The following is a 21,753-nucleotide window of genomic DNA, read 5'->3' on the forward strand; positions in this document are numbered from 1 at the left end:
CGGTTGCTGGTAACCGCCGCAAAATGTAACTCCCGTGCCCTTATGCACTGCGGATGATGCTCCGCTGGCAATCTGTTTGGCGGCGGTTCAGAACCGCCGCAATTCGGCAGAAAAACCGCCGCCATTCAATGCTTGTCCTGTAGTGATGCCACATCAGCTTCATCATTAAGTACAGAAATTCGATTTTTATATAATAGAATAGATACGTATTTAAAACAATATATGACTTGGCCTAAATACGTACTCTTGGTCGTTCAAGGGAGAAGGGAAGTTTCTTTGAAATATGATAACCTAATCATCAATTAAATTATGGAGTTAATGGTGGCATGTATAGTTATTACCATAATAACTTAATAAGTGGATCAATATTTTTATAGATACCCCATTTTAAAAAAATTGTATGATACTTTTATTTATGAATAGTTGACTATAGAAGCAGAGGTTGGGTTGTCATGATCAATCAGATTTAATTTTCTTCCAACTGTTTTTGGGCACGATTATGAATGGGAGAAATAAAAAACAATAATTATTTTGTCTTGACAAAAACAGATATTGTGTTCCCATAAATGTATTATATCGGATATGTACTATATATAATTATTGATTTGGTATTAAAATTTTTTAAAAAATTTGAATTTGAATTTTTTAATTTTAAACTTGTTAACCATAAAATCACTTATTTCAAAGCCTTGAACTGTATATTAGACAAAAAAATTTATAAATAAATGTATGTATTATTATCTAAGAACACTTTAAATTTAAAAAAATTAACCAACATACATTAAAATCAGTTACTAATATAGAATACACATAAAAATATTAAATATATATTAAAAATGAATTAAACTATATATATATATATATATATATATATATATATATATATATATATATATATATATATATATATATATATATATATGGTAATTGATTTTGGTATGCAAATAATATTTTTAAAAAAGTTATCATATACAATCAATTAGAAGATCTATTAAATATAACAATTACGATGACTATGCTAGACGTATACCAAAATCAGTCAGTATATAAAATATATATTAAAATACAAATACACATTAAAAATAAATTAAACAATATATATTTATACATAAATATATAATAACTAATTTTAATATTCATATGACATTTTTTAACAATTATTCACATGTTTTCTGTGACTAAGAACTTGATATTATGGAAGAGATGATCCTTGACACTATATATATATATATATATTAACCATTAAATATCCAAATGATTATTCAGAAAATTCCAAAAGCTAGAATACAAAAGTTGAAGATCGGAGCTGTTTGGTGCGCATACATGTGCTCTATCTCGTGTGTGCCTTTCATGAGGGGCCGTAAGCAAAGATATTGTTGATTTTTATAGGCATACCTTTGTGTCTTGTTTTTCTGTTGGGATTGTTGACACAAACAAACACGTCATAAATGAGAAAGAAAGCTTCACCTTGAATCCCTTATTAAATGGGTTTAGCTAACATCTTTTTCAAAAATATATATTAAAAATACCACTTAAAAATTAATTTTAATTGACTAAATAATTAATTTACTCGTCTACTTAAATAAATATTATAATTTAATAGCTAATAATAATATAATTTTTTAAATAAAATTTAGATTTACGAAAAATTAATTTTTAACTTATTAGAATAAAAAATACTGTAATTAAAAATAATTATCAATTACTTTTTTTTATAAAAAGCATGAAAAAATTTAAGTTTCTGTAATGTAGTTATCGTACATTTATTTAAAATAAAATTTCAATTACTAATAATAACAACTAAACCCTAATTATATTGATATGTACTATATTTTATTGTACTATATAAATTATTAAATGAGTAAGCAGAAAGCTTTATTTTCCATAAATATTGTAATAACAAGACTAATAATTAAGGTCATGACTACTGATGGCACACGGTAAAATTCGTACTATCTTGATGAATTCACATGTTTTTCTTCTTGCCTCTTTTGGCACATAACTTTTTTTTTTTTTTTTTCCAAAGAAATTTTGACATGTTTGGTTATATATCCATCACTCTATGTCTCTATTTTTCGTAATTTCATATTCCTTAAAAACTTATTATTAAAATATTTACAAACTATTCACTAAAGCGATAATTCTATGTCAAGATATCGCATCCACGTATTATTTTTTTGAGATGCTTTTTTGGCAATGTATTTTTATTTTTTCAGAGATAACAAGCATCCCAAAATGTTTGGTAATAAAAAAAATTAGCCAAAAACAGCCATAATTTATCTTATTTAGTATTTATTAATTGTTGCGATAATTAATGAATGTTAAATAAGGCAAGTTTTGACTGTATTTTTTGTCTACCTAGTATTATCCATTTGATATCATATTATAAAATCAGATATTCAAAAATTTAAATTGTTAGATAAAGACACACAAATAATTATATATCTAATGTTCGTTTTAATTAATAGTTTCAGTTAATTATGGTTTTAAATAGTAAACAAACATATTACTTTAGCCATCAATTTCTAATATAAATAACTAGTTAAAATTTGTGCAATTTGATATTACTAAAACACGACATTCTATATATTCCATGCAACAATTTTTTTTTAAAAGCTATATCTTATCCAATTTTTTAAGGGAAAGTACAAATTAAAGGAGTTTTGGAATAATTGGGTTTACACCATCCATGAAGAAAGTAATTCGATTCCAACATGTGTTTTAATAGACGAATTTAATATAGATGTCTATGCAATTTGTAATATCAAAAGCTAGAAAAGCTGCAATCATATGTTAAAAAAAATAGAGAAAAGGACAAATAGGTACTTGACCTTTTAAGGACATTTAAGTTTTTGAAGATTTGAAAATATATTTAAGTTTCTGACCTTTTTAAAATTTGGACATATCGATTCCTCATGTTCACTTAGGTCTGTCAAACCCAACAAAAAAATTTAAACGTAACTCCTGTTGTATTGACCTGGTTAATATAAATGTACATGTAAGAGAGTTTTTAAAATTGGACAAATTAAACTCATAGATCGATGTGTCCAAATTTTAAAAAAGTTAGAGACTTAAATATATTTCTAAATTTTTAGAGACCTAAATGTCTGTAGGCCAAAAATTCAAGGATCGATTTGTTATTTTCTCAAAAAAATAATACATGCTATCAAACTAAATATTGCAAGTTTGCAACTTGTGTTGCTTTAAGACTTTACAGATCAATTTTGAGAAGTTTAAATATAAACCCATACAGTCATATGAAATTTCCAAAATATATTAGTAATATCTAACGTCAAATACACTTTTAAGGTTTTAATATCAAATATGCAATGTCCCTATTAAATATAAACACACGAAATTAAATAAGTGCATAAAGAATTCCATAAGATCTTAAAATTAAAAATCTCTCTAATAGGAGGAAATAATATGTCCTGTGGGCCAATGGTTCTTTGTAACATGGCATATAGATTTATCTAAGGAAAAAAAATTTAATAAATAGAAAGCTAGAGAGTGAGAGAGAAAAGTTGTGTTTAGTTTTTCTTTTGTTTAATATATAAAGAATTCAAAAGAAAAGGAAGAAAGCATGAAGTCAAATAACCACTCATGGTTACACACGAATAATAATACAAAGTGCAAACTCAAACACATTATTTATCCATCTATATGAATATTTACACAATAGAGTAAAAGCTTTTGGCGTGTGAGCTATATATGTATTTCTAAAAATTCTCAAAGAGCTAATTAAGAGCTTGATGGGGGTAATCCATAATCAATTCACTTGGACCAAAAATTAAATATAATGTTTTCATATTATTATGATGAAATCTGGATATTCTAAATTTTGAATTTTATTTTAAAGAGTAAAATATAATTTATTATTATTTATTTTATAGATAGAAAAAAAATATGAGAGAGAAAACATTAAATAATGAAAGATCTCATTTTATCTTCTAAAGTAAAAATCTAAAATTTAGAGGATTCAAATTTATTATGATGATACAAAATAAAAGTTGAATTAAATTCAATTATATTTTGTTTAGCGAAAATGTTTAGTAACAAAAATATTAGCAAAAAACAGTCCAAACTTATTTTATGTAAAATTTATTAATTGTTGTAACAATTAATAAATATTAAATATAGTAAGTTTTGACTTTTTTTTTTGTCTATTTGACATTATGCTTATTTAGATAATATACATAATATTTTAAGTTCAATTCAATAAAAGTTAAGTTGATTTAATTTTATTATTTTACTCATTTAATCTTCTTTTTTAACAACAATATTATTAACTAGGAGCACGCAAGAATCAGCTCTATTTTAAACTAGATTTGGACCAAATAATTCTGACTGTTTTTTTTATCTACCTAGCATTATTCGTATGATTTTTGTATCCGATTCATATTTAAGACAAATTCGACCTGATTAATGTCACATTTCATAACTAAAATATATATACTTTTAGTGAAATTAGGGTTTATATCCACAACATAATTAAACACGGCAAATAATTTTCCACTAGTACTAGCGTGTATGTATGTAATAAGCACATAGAATATATTAGAAGAAATCTGTGAGTTAAATTTTTTCACGGAATAACCATCCACGAGAAACTCTTACAAAATAAAGATAGTAAGATACACGTTCCCGTATCAAATAAAACAAAATAACAAAGAGACAAGTCTCTGCAACTTTTTTATAAAAAATAGAGTTATATATATATATATATATATATATTATAATACTATGTGAATATCAAAATTAACTATCAAACTCAATTATTAATATATAAAATATATATATTAAAATATAATATATATTAAAAATAAATTAAACTATATATATATTTATAATTTTATATACAAATATATCAATAACTAATTATAATAATTAATTTTAGAATACAAATAATATATTTTAATATACATAGTAGGTTTTTCTTAAATCCCTTTAAATGAAACGAATAAGGAAATGGATAAAAGGGAAAACGAGTTTGGAAAACAATATTTTAAAATATAATAAATACTCTAAAATATAATTTATTTCTTTCTCAATTTATTTATAATTAAAAATGTGCTGTAAATACACCAGTTTCAAAACTTTCAACAACTAACAAACACCAAAAGCATTTAAAAAAATTTATTATTACATGTCATATTTTTTATGTATATTTTTACAAAAAATCTTTAAGATGAACAAATTTTATTAATTTATATGTGTAAATTATAATCAATATGAATGTAAAGTATATTAATTTATGTGTATAAAATTTATTAAATATATGTATAAATGATATATTTTATATGTGTAAATTTTTATAAATATGAGTGTAAAATTGCAAACTATTATTGGCTAATTTATGATAATATTTATTGAGTATGTGATGTTATTGTATTTTTTACTTTTATATTAAAATAATTATAAAAATAAAAAATAATATATATATATATATATATATATATATATATATATATATATATATATATATATATATATATATATTAAAAAAGATGGCCATTGTCCACTATGCTACTACTATATATGACCATTCTTATCAGCCTCCTTCTTACACTCCTCTCTTAGCTTTGTTTAACCACTACACAACATCCACACCCAATGTCTAAGTTAAAACAAGCATTCACCCAACTCACTCATTCTTCCACTAACAACAACAAGAAAAAGAAGCTCTTCTTGTCTCTCTTCGCCACCCTCCTCCTCGTCGCCTCCGTGGTTGCCATAGTCGCCGGCGTAAACTCCCACAAAAACAACAACTCCTCTTCCTCCTCTTCTCTCGCACTCTCTCACCACTCCCACACCATCATCAAAAACGCTTGCAGCTCCACATTCTACCAAGACCTCTGTTTCTCGGCCGTCTCCTCCGAGCCTGGCGTGACAAACAAGGTCACTTCTCACAAAGATGTCATTGAATTGTCCCTCAACGTTACTTGCAGGACCGTCGAGCACAACTTCTTTGTTATCAAGAAGATTCTCGAGGAGCGGGAGAAGATCCTCACCCACAGGGAGAGGATCGCCCTCCACGACTGCCTTGAGACCATTGACGAGTCCCTTGACGAGCTCCATCAGGCCTACGAGGACATCAAGCTCTATCCTAACTCTAACAAGAAGACTCTCTACCAGCACGCCGATGATCTCAACACTCTTATTAGTGCCGCCATAACCAACCAGGTCAGCGAATTAATGTCTTTATGAGATGACGATAGTATATGACTATATGTTAAGTAATTTAATCTAAGTGAAAATTTATATAGTTAAAAATCGTCACATAACATTTTAAATATAATTTTTCAAGTTGAAATTGAAATGTGAGGTAGTTGTTGGAATTTTAAGTTTGACTAAATCTTTTATTATTACAACAAAATTAACAAAATTGCTGCCCTAGACTTTTCCATTCCTTCAGAAAATGAAAGAAACAAAATGACGCCATTGACTAAATTTTTTTTACTGCATTTATCAATTTAAAACGCCTTAATATTTTGAGGTTTATTTTAATAAGTATCAATTTAAATTGAAATTTCGGTAGCTTTTGGGCTTATCCAAATTCCAAACCACCTCTTGAGCGCAGCTTAATGGTGGACGGTGGTTGAAGGAGCTTTAATTTTCAAGTTCTAACAGATTTAATTGAGTGAACAAACTAACTAACTGACTGTAACAAACTCTAACGGAATAATAATAAGCTAATTGAGTGAGTGAGTTAGTTATAACTAACCGTAATGCGACGATGAACCTGTATCAGGTGACTTGCTTGGACGGTTTCTCGCACGACGCGGCGGACAAGAATGTAAGGAAGGCTCTAGAAGAAGGTCAGGTACACGTGGAGCACATGTGCAGCAACGCATTGGCTATGACGAAGAACATGACCGACACCGACATCGCAAACTACGAACAGAAAATGATGACGACGGCGACGGCGAACGGAGGAAGGAAGTTGATGATGATGGAGGAAGAAGAAGACGAGAAGGGAGTAAAGTGGCCGCAGTGGATGTCGGTTGGTGACAGGAGGCTGTTGCAGGCGGCGACGGTGAAGGCGGACGTTGTGGTGGCGGCGGACGGGAGCGGGAACTTCAAGACAGTGTCGGAGGCGGTGAAGGCGGCGCCGGAGAAGAGTAGCAAGAGGTATGTGATTAAGATCAAAGCTGGTGTATACAGAGAGAATGTTGAAGTGCCGAAGAAGAAGACGAATATAATGTTCTTGGGAGATGGAAGAACCAACACCATTATCACCGGAAGTAGAAACGTTAAAGATGGCGACACCACCTTCAACTCCGCCACCGTCGGTAAGATCTTGTTCATTTTCTACTTTAGTTAGATTCCATTCATGACCCTAATTTATTAATTACTTGATTAATTAGTTTAATTTGCACTAGATAAGAAATAAAATTAATTAATTACGTAATTTTTTTTAATTTAAAAGAAAAGGATAAATAAATGGTTTGGCTAACGGTTATATACTTGTGAGTCGTGACTCACCAATTATTTGATGTCTTGTATTGGAATTGGATGCAAGTATAGGGTTGTCAGTTTTTTATTTTTGTTTGTTTTTTTTTTTAATGAGGGATGTTAGTTGTTAGGAGATTAATAAATAAACAATCATGGTAACTTTACATTAATAATCCGTCAGTATACTAAAATATAAAATATATATTACATGATAACTAATTTAATAATTAATTTTTAGTGTGTATATATTATTTTTTAAAAAATAAATAAAATTCTCTATAAATTCATTCTAAATATTTATCAAGTTGGAATCAAAATGCTAGATATTTTGTATATATTAAAGTTAAATATTCATTTGGACACCAATTAAGTTTAAATGAAGAGAAAAATAAATAAATGAATGAAGTTCATAATATAAATAATAGTAATGTAATGGCTAAATAATTATACAAACTTCTTTAAACATAAATAATTTTTTGTTTAGCACATTTATAACGTAATTAATTAATAATTAATAGATAAAGTGATAGTTGCACCATAAAGTGTATGTCATATGCAACTTGTTCTTTAATTTGCACCAATACATTATGTAGATCCTTCTACTCTTCTAGTATTGGATGTCTTAGGAATTTCCAACAAAATACCAAAAAGGACTCTAGATAAACAATAGCTTTAATTTGCAAAGAGTTCCTAATTCTTTTATATTTACCAATATTGGTATGTGTCTATCTTCCTCAAAGAGTGGAAAAGATTGAAAAGCTGACATGTTTTCCTTCACTCTAACTCCACCCAATAATTGAAAAAGGTTCAAGTGTATATAATCAATAGCTTAATTTAAGGGATCAGATACTTAACATGGATGGCCTATAAATATATGCATGGTTAGAGCAACACTCACCATCATATCATTGGTTAGTGCTTGCTATCATGTGTTATAAATAAATATATATCTATATATATACACATTAATGCCTTTAATTTCGGGGATGGAGGCTTAGCTGTAACACAACAAAAAAATTTTTGGGCCACAGCATATAATATGTTAAGTGTTAGTACAGTGTTATATGTCATAACCCTATTTTTCATCATAATTAGTATAATTATCCTTTTTTTTCAATAAAAGCTATCATTTTCAATAAAATAAGGGGGCGGGTTAGCATGCACATGGGTTCTTCAATTTTGACTTTTGATCATAGTTATATCTTTTTGTCAAATATATTAACTTTTCACACACTAGCTTTTCTGCTATGGATAAATTAAAGTTTAATAGTGTCCTTTTAGAAAGATAAAATTAATGTTGCATGTTCAGGACTTTTCTTCGAAATATTTCATACACGTTTTTATGTTTGAAATACAATAAAGAAGATCAAACATATATCTTATCATGCTAAAAAAAAGAAATATTATGTAAATTCAAAAATATTATTATTTATACATCACTATTTACTAGTCTTTTTTCTTCATCTCTTAATGAATTCATGCACATAAAGAAGAAATATATAAATAGTACTTTTGTTCTCTTTCTTAATTACGAAGTAAATAACTTTTAACCTAAAAGAATGTGCTATATATTAAAAATTTTTTTATTAATATTAACCAATATTTTTAAATTAATATTTTATTTTTTATATTATTAAGAATTAGAGTTAAAAAATTAAGATTTAAAAGTTAATACTTAGAATATAAAATATTAGTTAAGTATTATCCTATATTAAAATCATGCTGACGTCATAATTAAGAATAGCTAACTTGTGGTTGTGGAGTTATACTGTTATAGTCTTATGGGCAAAAGGACCCGGTCCCTCTTTTAATGGCCCAATGCATGTGGCACACAAGAAAAAAAATTTAGAATAATAAATTCACTTAGATTTTTTCTTACAGAATTAAAATATTTAAAAAAATTTCTTTTGTACTATTTAATATGCTTTAATATATTTTCACGTGAACTCTTTTTTAAAAAAATTCCTAACAATTTAATTTATCTTTCTTAGGAAAACGTTTTTTTTTAGTATATAGATATTCTTTCAAATGGAAAAAGGAATTGGGTTACAGCTAAAAGTGGTTGCTTTTTCCATTTAACATGACTTTATATATATACATATATTGTTCCATTAGGTTCCCTTGTCTTTTTCGGAATATTTCAGCTCCAAGTTTGAGTTTTTGAATTTCGCAGGCCTTAACTTTATTTTATTCAAGCCCGAACATTCCTTGATGCTTCCTTCCAACCTATTCCCTTCAATCATGCATGCCAATTTGTCATGGCTCTCTATCTGTATTTATTTATTTATTTTATAATAATAATAATAATAGTCTTATAACATAAACGACCCATCACCCATAGACTTGCATGCTACACACACTTTATATCTTTTGGCTGAACTGTCACTATCTTACGCCATATAAACATCTTAGAAATTAATCTCCCTAGATCTATAATCTATTAGTCATAATTAAAGATTACCCAACTTATGAGTTATGACATTGTCTTATATCATGTCCTATACTTCATACCACATATATATAGCTTATGACCTTTCCTCTAGTATTTATGTCTTTCCAACTTTTTCTCTGAATTAATTGTTGTTACCCCATTTGAAATCTAATATATTAAAATTATGAACTTCGAAGCATGCTTGTATTTGTATAGTTGTATGTATATATGTCCCATTATATATATATATGTTTTTTTTTAATTTTATTTTCACCCCACTTGCTGCTCGCTAGAGACTAGAGAAGCCTATTGATGACCCCATTTAGATGCATGAACATGTGCAAATGTTCAATTGTACAATCTAATTTGTCACCAAAATTTGTCCTTATGTATGAACAAAAGAAATAAGTAGTAGTAATAAGGACCACTCATCAAATGTATTCAAACCATTTAACCATGCCTAGATCGCTAGATAGTTTTATTTGTTTATGGTATCTGTAGTTCAAATTTATTTAATTTCTATGCTGAGAAGAACATGTGCATCTCGTGCTAGAGGAAAGGAAAATATGTACTATTGTGTATCACCTTTTTTTCCTAGCTATAGTAGTTGAAAAGTTTGCATCTTCCAATTTAAGGAACTTAGTTAAATTATTTGAAACTTAACCCACGTCACACACAACCTACTTATTACTCACAAAGTCCCAACCACTCTCAGAGTACGTATAAGTTCAGGAATGTTTCATTTTGGATAAAAAGACAAAGAGCCATAAATAATCTCATCCAAAATAAGGTGAAAAACATGCATGATTATTGATGTTAACTTTTACATAGAAGTCGATAAATCTATTAATTTTATATCATCCATTGATTTATTTACATATGAATTACCATTAGATTTACTATAATAATAATAATAATAATCTTGATTTGAAGAGAGACAAAATATACTCATGTATACGCTATTTTTAAGATTTGAGATATGTATTCATTTAAGAACAATGGGCTTAAAAAATGAACATCACTCATACAAGGGATAATAAATATCTCATGTCATGAAATCACTCTTGACCTTTCGAATCTAGAGTTATGATATTATGTCATGAAACTATTCATCTCAAAAACATTGTACAAATATTCCATTGGTTTCCTATATTTCCTCTTCATTTAATTATTTTGAATACATTTCATAAATAACAAATTTATGTATATGGTTGCAGCCGTTGTGGGACCAAACTTTCTTGCAAGAGACATAACCTTCCAAAACACAGCCGGAGCAGCAAAGCACCAAGCGGTGGCACTTCGAGTCGGTGGCGACCTCTCAGCTTTCTACAACTGCGATATCCTCGCCTACCAAGACACCCTCTATGTCCACAACAACCGTCAATTCTTTGTCAATTGCCTCGTCGTGGGCACCGTCGACTTTATCTTTGGTAATTCAGCCGCAGTTTTTCAAAACTGCGACATCCATGCCCGGCGCCCTGACCCTGGTCAGAAGAACATGGTCACGGCGCAGGGCAGGGTTGACCCTAACCAAAACACCGGAATTGTGATCCAAAAATGTAGGATTGGTGCCACCACGGATTTGGAGCCTGTGAAGAAGAGTTTCCCTACCTACCTTGGTAGGCCATGGAAGGAGTACTCTAGAACCGTGATCATGCAAAGCACCATAAGCGATGTAATTCAACCTGTTGGATGGCATGAGTGGAATGGAGACTTTGCACTAAATACTTTGGTTTATAGAGAGTACCAAAATACTGGGCCTGGTGCTGGTACTTCTGCTAGGGTTACCTGGAAGGGCTATAAGGTAATTACAAATGCTGCTGAGGCCCAGGCTTTTACAGCTGGGGCCTTCATTGGGGGTTCTAATTGGTTGGGCTCAACAGGCTTCCCTTTCTCTCTTGGGTTATAATTAGTTATATTTGGAACTTAACATTGAGTCTATTCATGGTCCAAAAAATTTATTAAAAAAAAGACACTTTGAGTCTATTCTTTTTCCCCCTTACACCTACTAGAATAGTAGAGGGAAATTGGGTTAAAAAGAGAAAGAGAAAATGAGGGAGGGTGTGATTATTATCATTATTGAGATTAAGATGTATTATTTGGATATCATGAAAAAAAAAGAAAAGAGGTATTATTTGGAGTGCCATATGTTACTCTGCAGATGAGGCTGATGTTACTTTAATTTATTTGTTGTAATGTTGCTCATATGGTTGGAATTAATAAATTTATTATATTCATATTATATGACAAGGCTTTGGCCGCCTTCATTGATTAAAAGTTATATTATGTTTTTAAATGATGATGAGAATTAAGAAGACGCAATTGCAAGTTTTTTTTTTCCCGATTTCAGAGCTTCGTTCCAACTAATTTAAACTCGATTTGGGTCACGTACATGACTTTGATGAGTGAGTCTCTCAATAGAAATAGTTGTATATACTAAGCTTCGAATTCAAGTCAATAAAAGTTAATTAATGGCATATCACAAGTTCTAGTGAGCAAAATATAACCTAATGCATTATCTAAGATTGCTACTCAATAAAAGTTCCCTTATTTGATAAGAGTTAAGACAATCACCTATCATCTATCAAAGAAAGATTATTGCTAATGAATGCAAGAACCTATCATAAGATTTTCTATTAAAGAGAGTTTAAAAACAACATAAAATAAATGAATCATCAATTAAAAAATAACAAAATATATTCTTGTCTATATACATATATCAAGTTATCAACCACCCTTTTCAGTTTTCATTTTGGTCTGAAAAGATACCAACAACGTTGGGTGGTTTGGATATTGCTTAAGGTAGCATAGTTCTCTGTATTAGCCCAGCCCACTTAGACAAAAGGAGGGAGGGGGAAGGAACATTTTGTGTAACTAGCTTACGTTACTAAAAAAATTGTTCTTTCTATCCATAAAGAATAAAATAAAATAAAATAATAATGGAATTGGCCTTTGAATGAAAAGAAAACGGATATGCAATATTCTTGTCCTACTTTGAAACCATATGTATGTGTAAAAACATAGGAATTGGTTTCAGTGTATTAACTATTATGTCAAGAATGTTACACATTCAACAAATATATTATTTTTAATTAGTAATAATTTATATTTATATTTATTAAAATTTTATACATATAAATCAATATAATTCATATTCATATTTTTAAATTTATATATATAAATTAAAAAAATTTATTTATTAAAAATAATTTAATATTTATACTAACTAAACAATTATAAAAAAATATTAAAAATCATTGCACCAAAAATTTTTCTCATATCTTTATATTCGTGAAGTAGAAAAGAAAGAACAGGGCCTGCATGTGTGTTGGCGCGATTACCGGATACTTTGCCATATGGCCCTCAATTCTCATCTCCAACATTAAAGTTCCTTTGATTTTTTCTTTCTTTTCTTTAAAGAAAAAAATATTTTCAAACTGGTAGAGAATATTATGATATCATCTCACGATCATTCCCATCACCATCGGTTGAGAAATTAATAAAGACAAAATTGTTTATAAAAAAATTAGTAATAGAAATAAAAAAAAATTATAATATATGTATATACTAAAAATTACACATCATTCAATCATTACATTTAACAATATGTATTAATATTTTTTAAAAACCATTATACTACTATATACAAAATTAATTATTTGTCTATTACAAATCTAATTATTTTATTATAATATGTTGATTATTCTGATAATTGGTTATTTAATTAAAAAAATTAAAATTAATAGATATATAAATATATAATAACTAGTTGATTTTTAAGGTACATAGAATATTTTTATATTTAAAATTAAATTAGTTGAAATTTTTAAAATAAAATATGGATATTAATAGTCCAAAAAAAAGAAGAAAAAAAATATCTAAAATATCGAATACACAAATATAAAATTTTGATGAGTTGACTAAAATTTATGTGGAATATTTTTTTAAAATAGAAGAAATCATGATCTCTTCATGACTCAATACATTGCGGTATTCATGGATGCATGATATTATTGTTAGAATATAAAACAGCTCAGCTTCAGAATGAAATGAATCATTATCTTAACGAAACCGCGGATCCTTATTCCATAAGCCATTCCCAAATTAAACCGTGTAAAATGAGAAAATCAGAAGCTTCATACATAACTTCAACACACACTTGACTAATTAGAGTGGCTAATTATATTTATTCAAAAAATTAAAGAATTCACTTGTACAACTAAAAACATTGAGATACATTATATAAAACTAATTAATAGGCCATTAATATAATGTAATTGGTTTAATTATACAAATCGAAATCAAATTATCCTAAACGCGTCTATGCCTGTAAAAGCTTTCTATTGGGAGATACATAATTATGCAGTCAATTCAAGAAACACCATGATGTTACTGTTTTACAAATTAAATAAAGATATTCATTACTCTTTTAATCTTCACAAAGAAGCATCACGGACATAAAGGAGAAACACGTCATATTCTTAATCCAAAAAGAATAATGCTAAATACAACAATTCCGATCCATACACATAGGACTTTGTATGTAATTACGTATTAATATTATTTTACTACTTTACATTAATTAGTTTAATTTATCATGTTTAATTGCTAATTTGCTATACACTCATTTCCTTATTATTTCACAATAATACAATATATAACAATATAATGCGATTAAATGTAAATTCAAGGAAGCCAATGATGAATTAGAAGATTAAAATTTGACAAGTGTAACAGTTTTAAATTTTATTTGTATTAGTGACTAATTTATTTAAAATTAAAAGCCACTTGAAAAGAAAAATTTGGTGCCGCAAAACCCTTTCCTAAATAGCAGAGATCAAAGTTTAAAATGAAATATATCTAATTAGTAAGTGATTACTCAAATAATGACGTAAAACTCAAATGACATATATTCTTTATATTCACTTAGAAGTTGGGGTTCGAGGCTCTCTATTTTCGATAACACAAAAAAAAGTGATTCAAGACTCAAGTCAACTGTTTTTAATAATGAAATATTAATAGATAATTAAATATTTAAATGAATCTTTATATTTATGTAATATTCTTTTAAATTCAGTAGCATTGTCTCCATTATATAAAGCACTGAGAGTTTCAAAGTCTCAAAACCCAAACCAAAACCTCACGCAGTCACAACTCTCACACACTTCTAAAATATAGAAAGCACACAGAAAAACAATGGACACAATCAAGTCCTTCAAGGGATACGGCAAAGTCGATGAGGCCGAGCAACAAGCCTATCAGAAGAAGACACGTAAGCGAATCATAATCCTAATCGTCTCATCACTAATCCTCTCAGCGGCGATTATTGCCGCAGTAGCAGGAATCGTCATACACAAGCGCAACACCAAATCATCATCATCATCTTCTAACTCGGTCCCAACACCCGAGTTAACTCCGGCCGCGTCACTCAAAGCGGTTTGCGATGTGACTCAGTACCCTAACTCGTGCTTCTCCGCCATCTCCGCCGTCGCAAACACCAACACTACTGATCCCAAGCTCCTCTTCCGCCTCTCCCTCGGCGTCGCCATTGACGAGCTCTCCAAGCTCGCGAAGCAGCTTCCCTCCAAGCTTCGCGAATCTACGAAGAACGATTCACGGCTCCAAAAGGCGATCGATGTGTGCGAAACCGTGCTCGACGACGCTCTAGATCGCCTAAACGAGTCGATCGGAGTCGCCGACGAAGGACGGAAGGTGCTGGCGGCGGGGAAGATAACCGATCTGGAAACATGGCTGAGCGCGGCGATAACGAACCAGGAAACGTGCATTGACGCGATCTCCGATGTGGATTCTACCGCTGAGCACGGCGTTGTCGGAGAAGTTCAAACGGCGATGAAGAACTCCACAGAGTACGCGAGCAACAGCTTGGCGATTGTGACGAGGATCTTAGGGCTGATTTCAAAGTTCGATTCGCCGGTGCACCGGCGGCGGTTACTCGGGTTTCCGGAGTGGGTGACGGCGGCGGATAGGAGGCTGCTGGCAGGGAATGTGAACGAAACGGAGACTCGTGTGGTGGTGGCGCAGGACGGAAGCGGTGACTACACCACCATCACGGCGGCGGTGAATGCCGTGAAGAAGAAGAGCTTGAAGAGGCACGTGATTTACGTGAAGACAGGAATTTACAGAGAGAACATCGATTTGGATAAGAACACTTGGAATGTGATGATCTACGGTGATGATAAGACGAAAACCATCGTCACAGGTAACCGGAACTTCATCGACGGCGTTCCTACATTTGAGACTGCCACTTTCGGTAAGTATTTTTTTTTCTTAAATTTAATTAATTTCCACAATTTTTATATGAATTATTTTTTAAAATATGTTTTTGGACATTTGATACTTGACTATTCTACTCAGTAGATTTTGTGCTGATTTAGAAAAGAGTAATACCCAGATAAGTAATTTTTTAGTGGTAGGATATTTTAGTTTTTGGTGACTGGTAGGATATTTTAGTTTAAACAAATTTTATTATAAATTAGTTTTTAGTCATTTATTTTATTAGACAAATTAATCTTTTATGTGAAACTTTAAAAAATAAAAGTTAAATAAATTAGTTCTCATAATTAATTAATAAAATTATATTAGTTTATAAAAAGTTGAGTGAATATCCCATCCGGTCTCCGACAATTATCTCGAAAGGACAACGAAGTCCCAAGAAAAAAAAAAAAAACACCCAATCCGGTACCTGATAATTTTTTTTTGGCACAGGGACCTCGTTGTCCTTTCAAAGTAATTGTCAGGAGTCAGGTTGGGTTTTTTTTTTAGGGACCGAGTTGGGATTTTTTTTTGTCAGAGACCTCGTTGTCTTTTGAGGTAATTATCAGGGATTGATTTGGGTTTTTCTCTAAAAAAAATTTTAAAATTTTTAGTTCAATTTTTTATATAGATAAACAAGACTGATTTATTTAACGAAAATAAAAATCATTTGATGCTAAAATTTATTAATGGTCATGTTTGAGAATTGTTAAATTCTCTGAGAAATCTAATGATGAATCTATTGCAATTTGCAAGCTTTAGATTTGAATTTGATTATTAATATTCTTGTTAAACCTCCGCTGTGAATTTAGCCTCTTGGGCCATGTAAAAACAAAAAAATAAAAGTTTAATTATTCAGTTGGTCTGTTTAGTTTTATCAAATTTTTATTAGATTTATATATATATATTTTAATTGGGTTCTTATATTATTTTAATTTTTTAATTAAATCTTTTTTAATATAAAAAAAATATTAGAATTAATTAAATATTTTTTTTACAAATTAAAGATATTTATAATTAAAAATTTAATTAAATTTTTGACTGTATGTATTTTGGTAAAAATATTATATTAATTTTAATATTTTTAACATGTAAAGAACATAATTACAAAATTAAAATAATATAAAAATTTAATTAAAAAAATATATAAAATCTAATTAAAAATTTGATAAAACTACAGGAACAATAGAGTAATTTAATCAAAAGTAAATGAATATAAAAAGTTGCGCATTATGAATTGACGGAAATTATGTAATTCATGGAGAAAGAAAACATATTAAAGTTTTTATTTTTCCTTGAACACAAAATGTGGGTTTTTTTTTTCCCTAGTAAAATAGTTAAGAAAGAACAGATATTAAAAATTTTGGTTACATTGTGAAAGTGGGAGGCATTGGACGGACAAATTTGCTAACTTTCAACTTGCTTGGCTATTCTTGTAGAAGAGAAGGAAGAGATATGATATTTGTATACCAAAAAAATTATTACTATGTTAATTACGAGAGATTAGATTTTAATTCTTAAAAGGGGACAAAATTTTATGATAAGCATATTGCATATTTGCATCATTGCATGTGCTTTCGTGAGCATTACCGGATTATCCGATTATGTTGTGTATCCGGCATGTAACGTGGTTTTAGTTTCTCTTTTCACTTTTGTGTTTTGGTCGAACCACATGGTTTTAGTTTTAATATATTTCATAATTGAAATTTGCATGTGAACCTGAGTTGGCCCATTTCAGTTTCACTTTGGGGATTATTACTTTTACTTTTACTTTTTTACCCTCCAAAAACTAATTAAGGGTAGTTAGTAAACAAGGGTTTAAAACACATTGCAAATATTATAAACAACAATGCTTTATCTTACAAAGTGAGATCAGTTACATGAATTAAGCAATTCTATTATTAAGCAATTCTATTATGTTTTGTGGTGTATTGTGTCTATCTTCAGCCCATTTATAAAGAGTGATTGTAAATAATTAGATTGTAAGCTGATATTGATATAGACATAAATTAATTAGTGAACACAAAGCTACAACATTTTAAATTTTTACAAGATATTTGAATGCACATTGAATTGAATTCTGTGAAGTTGAAGCACTTACCATAAAAACATGTTTAAACTTTGCAGCCGTTAAAGGAAAGGGATTCATAGCTAAAGATATAGGTTTCATAAACACCGCAGGCGCATCGAAGCACCAAGCCGTGGCGCTCCGGTCCGGCTCAGACCGCTCCGTGTTCTACCGGTGCTCATTCATTGGCTACCAAGACACCCTATATGCCCACTCCAACCGCCAATTCTACCGTGAATGTGACATCACAGGCACCATAGACTTCATATTTGGCAATGCAGCAGTTGTGTTCCAAAGCTGCAAGATCATGCCAAGGCAGCCACTCCCAAACCAGTTCAATACCATTACAGCCCAAGGAAAGAAGGACCCTAACCAGAACACTGGCATTGTGATCCAGAAATCCACAATCACTACCCTTGATAAGGACAATCTTACTCTCACTGCCCCAACATACCTTGGTAGGCCATGGAAAGATTACTCCACCACTGTGATCATGCAATCTGAGATTGGCTCATTTTTGAAGCCAATTGGGTGGATAAGTTGGATACCCAATGTAGAACCTCCTAATACCATTTTCTATGCTGAGTACCAGAACAGTGGGCCTGGGTCAGATCTGACCCAGAGGGTTAAATGGGCTGGGTACAAGCCCACTCTCACTGATCTTGATGCAGGAAAGTACACGGTCCAGTCATTCATTCAAGGCCAAGAGTGGCTCAAAGATGCTTCTGTTCAGTTTGAGTCTACTTTATGATTCTAATACTGTATCATACAACATTATAGAGAGCATAGCATCAACTACTAATCTTATTTTTCTCATCCCCTTTTCTTTCACACAATTGTGATGTATAATAACTTGTATTGTAGTCCCAAGAAAGAATGTGACTTGTCTTGCGCGCATTGTTAATTGACTTAATTTTGAATGATTTTGTAAAATTGTTGGAATTAATTATTGAAGCATAAACAGCAATCGGTCCAAAATGGTAGTACAAACAAGACTGATCAGCCCAAGAAACTTGATTTTTTGTTTTTACTGTTTTTTTTTTTTTTTGAGTACATTTCTAAACACAAAAGTTTTAAACGCTGACAACTCACAAAAAAAGAAAATTACCATTTGTACTTATAAAACATGAGTTTCATATAACAAAATTATCCAAATACTAAAAAATCATTTTAAAACCCCAAATTACCCTTCTCCTAATTCTAATCTCAACTCCCTTCTTCCAAATCTCATCCCTTCCTTTATTCTTTTCAGAAATTTCACCACCTCTTTTACCAACACTACCATCATCTCCACCTCCACCAACCTCAAACTCACGTTTCTCTTTATCCACAGCCATAAACAACAACGATAGTGATGATCTTTTACTTCTTGCAACCTTTACTTCCTGCAACTACTCATCTGCTCTACGCCTTGTGTTCTTCTCCTCTTCTATCACAAACACGCTGCCACTCATTCCTCTTCTCAACCACCTCCATTTCGATAACCACCACTCTTTCACTATCTCTTATCTCATCACTAAGTGCGGTTTCTTCCATGAAAACGCTCTCAGAGCACACAAGTGCGTTCTCTTTGACACTCCCATCAAGCCTGATTTCGTCATCTCTTCTTCAAAGTCTACGGTTTCTCACTCTCCCAAATTATCACTATCATGTGCAAGATTTCTGTGTTACTCATATGCGACCCTACCAAAGCGATCTTGTCAAAGTTTCAATTTTTAGCATCCAAAGGTGCTTTTCCTTCTGACATTGTATTGAAAGTGATGGAGGAAGTGTGATGATGGTAATGTCGGTAATAGAGTGTTTATAGGATTTGGGATTGGAGAAGTGATGATGAGAAGTAAAATTAAAAGTTAGAGTGAAGTTGTTGTAGTTTATGGCTGTGACAGTGGAGAAGGAGAAAGATGAGGCTGACGGTTGGTGACGGTGGCGGTGATGATGGTGTTGATGAAAGAGGTGGTAAAATTGATGAAAAGAATAAAGAGAGGGTTGAAATTTGTGAGGGGTATTGAGATTAGGGTTAGGAAAAAGGTAATTTGGGGTTTTTAGCTTATTTTCAACGTTTGGATAATTTTGTCATATAAAATTCATCTTTTATGGATACAAATAATAATTTCTTTTTTTTGCTAGATTTGTCAGCATTTAAAACTTTCGTGGGTAAAAATGATAGTTTACTTTTTTTTTTTTTATATTCTTATCTACACATTCTAAAAGTTGTTAGTTATGGACTTCTGGTGAATCATCATTCAGTTAGCATCAAATTTACAATAGATTCTTCATCAATTTTGGGGGGTTGTACATTTTACAGGAAACTTCTGTATATATATTTATTAATGTACAGACAATACAATAAGAAAATTTACCACAATTTCTCATCAATACTATCCATATTTCGTTTCTTGTTATTAATTAATCGTGATTGGAAAAGTAATCCAAACTTTAAATCCACACAATTAACATCGACCTATTCACCTTGAAGGGAAAGCACTTGTTTGAAATTTGAATATATGCGTTAATGATTAAATGACATTAATGAAAACTTTAATTAAATATATTGAATAACTTTTTGTTGAAGTAATTTATATCTTTACAAAATTGTTGAATTAAAACTTACACATTGTTAATCATGTTTACAAAATTTATTAATCTGAGACCGTTAACATATTTTTTTACATAGATTGATTGGTTGATGTAATATGAATGTTTATAACATACGTGAATAAAATAGAGTTGCGACCTTCTATTTTCCAAACCAATAAAGTTTTACATCTAAGTCATAACTTTAACCAAGTTCAACCCAATATTTTAAATTCATGCACGCATGTTCACTGTCGTCGCTTCATCTTCTTCTTTCGTTATCGTCATTGCCAACAATACTAACATTTTGCTAACATCTTTATTAGTTCTGATTTTCTTTGGTATCATTATTAAATAATTTTGGTTCATTTCTTAATTTATTTGAGGTTCATTTGGATCTAGAAATGAATTCAATGTGTTTTTGTTGATGATTGAGTTTTTTTACTGCTTGTTCAAATTTGAACTAATTTCGATTTATTTGTGAATTAATTGAGGTTTACTTGTTGCTGCTGTTAAATATTGACAAATTTTTTTATTTCTTAAGAAATTTTGGTTCATTTTTTTAGTTTATTTTAGGTTCATTTGGTTTCTTCTCGTTTGAATTTGCTGAACTTATTTATGTGTGATTATTTAGTTAGTTTTTGTTCAAATATGAACTCATTTCGGTTCATTTGTGAATTAACCGATGTTCACTTGATGTTGCTGTTAAGTATTGACCAAACTTTTTATTTCTTGAGAAATTTCGGTTCATTTTTTAGTTTAATTTAGGTTCATTTGGTTTCGTCTCGCTTGAATTTGTTGAACTTGTTCATGTGTAGTTGTTTAGTTGGTTTTTGTTCAAATCTGAACTAATTTCGGTTTATTTGTGAATTAACTGAGATTCACTTGATACTGCTATTCAGTATTGACTAAATTTTTATTCTTTAAAAAATTTTGGTTCATTTCTTAGTTT

The 21,753-nt window shown here is 30.0% G+C and overlaps 2 protein-coding genes across 2 annotated transcripts; both read left to right on the top strand.

Moving 5' to 3' along the window:
* Positions 1-5,509: 5,509 nt before the first annotated feature.
* On the top strand, positions 5,510-12,128 carry LOC112726665 (pectinesterase). The gene is made up of 3 exons (XM_025776160.3): positions 5,510-6,183; positions 6,752-7,292; positions 11,104-12,128. The coding sequence occupies exons 1-3, from the start codon at positions 5,614-5,616 to the stop codon at positions 11,793-11,795; spliced, it is 1,803 nt and encodes a 600-aa protein (XP_025631945.1). The 5' UTR covers positions 5,510-5,613; the 3' UTR covers positions 11,796-12,128.
* Positions 12,129-14,905: 2,777 nt separating this feature from the next.
* LOC112726666 (pectinesterase 3) lies at positions 14,906-19,160 on the top strand. Its single transcript, XM_025776161.3, has 2 exons — positions 14,906-16,157; positions 18,287-19,160. The coding sequence occupies exons 1-2, from the start codon at positions 15,083-15,085 to the stop codon at positions 18,976-18,978; spliced, it is 1,767 nt and encodes a 588-aa protein (XP_025631946.1). The 5' UTR covers positions 14,906-15,082; the 3' UTR covers positions 18,979-19,160.
* Positions 19,161-21,753: the final 2,593 nt, after the last annotated feature.

This window comes from Arachis hypogaea, chromosome 12 (genome assembly GCF_003086295.3).
Source record: "Arachis hypogaea cultivar Tifrunner chromosome 12, arahy.Tifrunner.gnm2.J5K5, whole genome shotgun sequence".
NCBI classification, from domain to species: Eukaryota; Viridiplantae; Streptophyta; class Magnoliopsida; order Fabales; family Fabaceae; genus Arachis; species Arachis hypogaea.

What these genes read in the sequence shown, in the direction of transcription:
- LOC112726665 (XM_025776160.3), top strand. Translation starts at nt 5,614, where the DNA reads ATGTCTAAGTTAAAACAAGCATTCACCCAACTCACTCATTCTTCCACT. An exon ending in GTGCCGCCATAACCAACCAG is followed by an intron (nt 6,184 to 6,751) that starts GTCAGCGAATTA and finishes AACCTGTATCAG; the next exon opens with GTGACTTGCTTGGACGGTTT. An exon ending in CTTCAACTCCGCCACCGTCG is followed by an intron (nt 7,293 to 11,103) that starts GTAAGATCTTGT and finishes ATATGGTTGCAG; the next exon opens with CCGTTGTGGGACCAAACTTT.
- LOC112726666 (XM_025776161.3), top strand. Translation starts at nt 15,083, where the DNA reads ATGGACACAATCAAGTCCTTCAAGGGATACGGCAAAGTCGATGAGGCC. An exon ending in ATTTGAGACTGCCACTTTCG is followed by an intron (nt 16,158 to 18,286) that starts GTAAGTATTTTT and finishes TAAACTTTGCAG; the next exon opens with CCGTTAAAGGAAAGGGATTC.